Source organism: Penaeus chinensis, chromosome 8 (genome assembly GCF_019202785.1).
Source record: "Penaeus chinensis breed Huanghai No. 1 chromosome 8, ASM1920278v2, whole genome shotgun sequence".
NCBI lineage: Eukaryota > Metazoa > Arthropoda > Malacostraca > Decapoda > Penaeidae > Penaeus > Penaeus chinensis.
This window is the reverse complement of record NC_061826.1, coordinates 19,484,699-19,487,198: the sequence shown is the minus strand read 5'-3', so window position 1 is coordinate 19,487,198 and position 2,500 is coordinate 19,484,699. Positions and strand designations below refer to the sequence as shown.

The window sequence follows — 2,500 nt, the reverse complement described above, 5'->3', positions numbered from 1 at the left end:
CAACCAACAAAATCAATATTACAAATGCTCTATGTTCTCTTCTCAGTTGTAACTCCTTAACCCCTACGATCTGAGTTTGCTGTCATGAGAATTTCCGATGAAGGCTGGGGTGATGGGAATAAGTTGCCAGGAGACACAAAGCTTTTGGAGGGTGATTAGACTCTGTGGGCATTTAGGAAGTGGCTTTTGCATTATTTCTATCAATAAATGAGTGTGAAATATACTATCTATAAGCCGTGACTATAAGAGGGCCAGCGCTGGGGAGGACACTATTTCCATGCTCAGGATCCTATTCCTGCTAGTTGTGACTGGCAGCACAGGATGCATTACAGAAAATTGAATATTATGAAGAAAAAAAAAAAAATACACAAGTAACAAGATGTTACTTATTGCTATTATCAATGCACTGAGTTATAGTTGATATGGAGTTTGTGCAAGGAAAATAGTCTGTTACCATCTGGATAAGTAAATCAAAGGACAAATACAGACATTGGAAAATGGCAAAAAGCTAAAAACACTGACACAGAAAAAGAGACAATAACTTTTCAAAGGGAGGCATTGAGTCTTGTCACTGCACACGTGTTCATGTGCACCCAGCCTACAAGCCGCACACCCAGCAGAGTGGCTGCTCAAGTAAGCCTAATGCCCATATTTTGGGACATGTGATGGCAGTGAAGCCTCCAGTTTCAATGGATTAACAACTATGATATATCATTATCCATTAAGCTACAGCTTTATCAAATGCAGTAGCATCAGCCCTTAATTTCTGAATACTCAATTGCTATGAAGACAATCAATCTTACCTAAAGGAAACATTGTTTGCTGTAAAGACCTTTGTGGAATCTGACTGAGAAAAAAAGTCTGATCCTTCAGTCGATCAATAGCCTGCATAAGCTTCGCTCCTGTTCAGAAATGAAATGTATATTAATATTGTGTACGAGTTAATATACATAATAAAAACTGCATACCTTATCTCTTGGTAGTAGTAGTAGTACTCTACAACAACCAACATCATTTTTTTTTTTTTTATAAACAGCTAAGATGGGAAAATAAATACCCAAGAGGTGCCTACTATATACTGAAGAGGAACATAATAATTCTAAAATAGCCTTTAGAAAATGTTAAAAAAAAAATTGTCCATCTAGGCTGTTACAAGACAGCTAAAATAAGGCTCATTTATACTAATCTAAAACTTGCAAAACCAAATATAATGAAATGAAAGGTATTCAATTAAAAAATCATATCTATTGGAGATTTTCGTTTCACCTCATAAGAAGCACACTTTCATCCCCCTGGTAGCTGTGTCCCTGTCCAAATGCTTCAATGTTATCCAATTTTTTAAAGAAAAAATTAGTACATAAATTATAACAGATAACAATCTAAGGAAAGTGATTCAAGAAATAGTAAGGACAGTTTAAAAGCAAATGACTATAATGACAAAAAAATAAAAAAATAAAAAATAAAAGAAATAAAAGATGTTTTAAACATTCTCATTAGGTCAAACATGGTGAAAACTACCTTTTTATTCATGTCTCAGTGCTAACTTATCAAATTCCAAACATTCAAAATCTGAAGACCTTTATGGAATTTCAAAACAATAGTAGTGTGAAAGTTTGAATGTAAAAATCATAATTCTTTAGTAAACAAAAGCTTATGAAAAGGCAATAAGGAAAATTAAGAATGCAAGAAATTACTAAGTGACAGCATAATATGGTTCTATTTTTAAAATAAGGAACAATTTCCAGAAATCTAAATAACATACAGGAAGAGTACTCATTCAAGCAAATCCAGATTATAGTATATTGATGTTATATCAGAAAAAGAATCATAGTAAGAATATTGCTAGAAATAAAAACAGAAATTATAGTGGTGTTCTAATCACATGCTAATTGTGCTTCACAGATAATCTGGGAATAATACCAAAGATGTTGGTACTAATTACAGAGTTCACAGAACAATTCTAGAGGTGAGGATGTTGATTTGTATTCATCTGAACTGTGATGTTAAAAAAGTCCAACCTTTTTGGGGATTATAATACTCCATATCTTCGCCAAATGATGTTCGGGCATAGTGGCCCGTAGCAATGATTTCAGAATTCAAATGTTCTTGGGCATGCTTCAAAAATGGGGAAAATTTGACATGCCTGTTGCACAAGATATCTGGATTTGGTGTAAAACCTGTCTTGTACTCCTCTATCATGTACCTGTTGATAATAAAAAAAAAAATTATCTTTATTTTGTAAAGCAGTGGTTAAAAAATATAAGTTCCTATCTTTACAAAATCTTAAATTATTTTTTGCACAATTGGAGTCCAAGCACACTATGTGTTGAGACAGTAAAAATAAAACCTAAAACAAGATACACTTTGATAAATAATGTACTGATCACCCCTGAAATACAATTTGCTCAGCTACTTAGTAACAAAGCATAATAAGTTGAGATTCTTAACTCTAAGATACAAGTGTTTGGAGTGAATGTTTCATTCACAATCAAGTGCAGTA

The 2,500-nt window shown here is 33.1% G+C and overlaps 1 protein-coding gene across 1 annotated transcript in view; it reads right to left on the bottom strand.

Annotated features, from left to right (window-relative positions):
• The window catches only part of LOC125028113 (mitochondrial tRNA-specific 2-thiouridylase 1-like), a 7,139-nt gene that overhangs the window by 3,168 nt on the left and 1,471 nt on the right, over nt 1-2,500 (bottom strand). Inside the window, exons 3-4 of the mRNA XM_047617443.1 lie at nt 2,019-2,203; nt 804-902 (exon numbers count right to left, since the gene is read on the bottom strand). Of these exons, the coding sequence (XP_047473399.1) occupies nt 804-902; nt 2,019-2,203 (284 nt within the window). The remainder of the gene's footprint in view (nt 1-803; nt 903-2,018; nt 2,204-2,500) is intronic.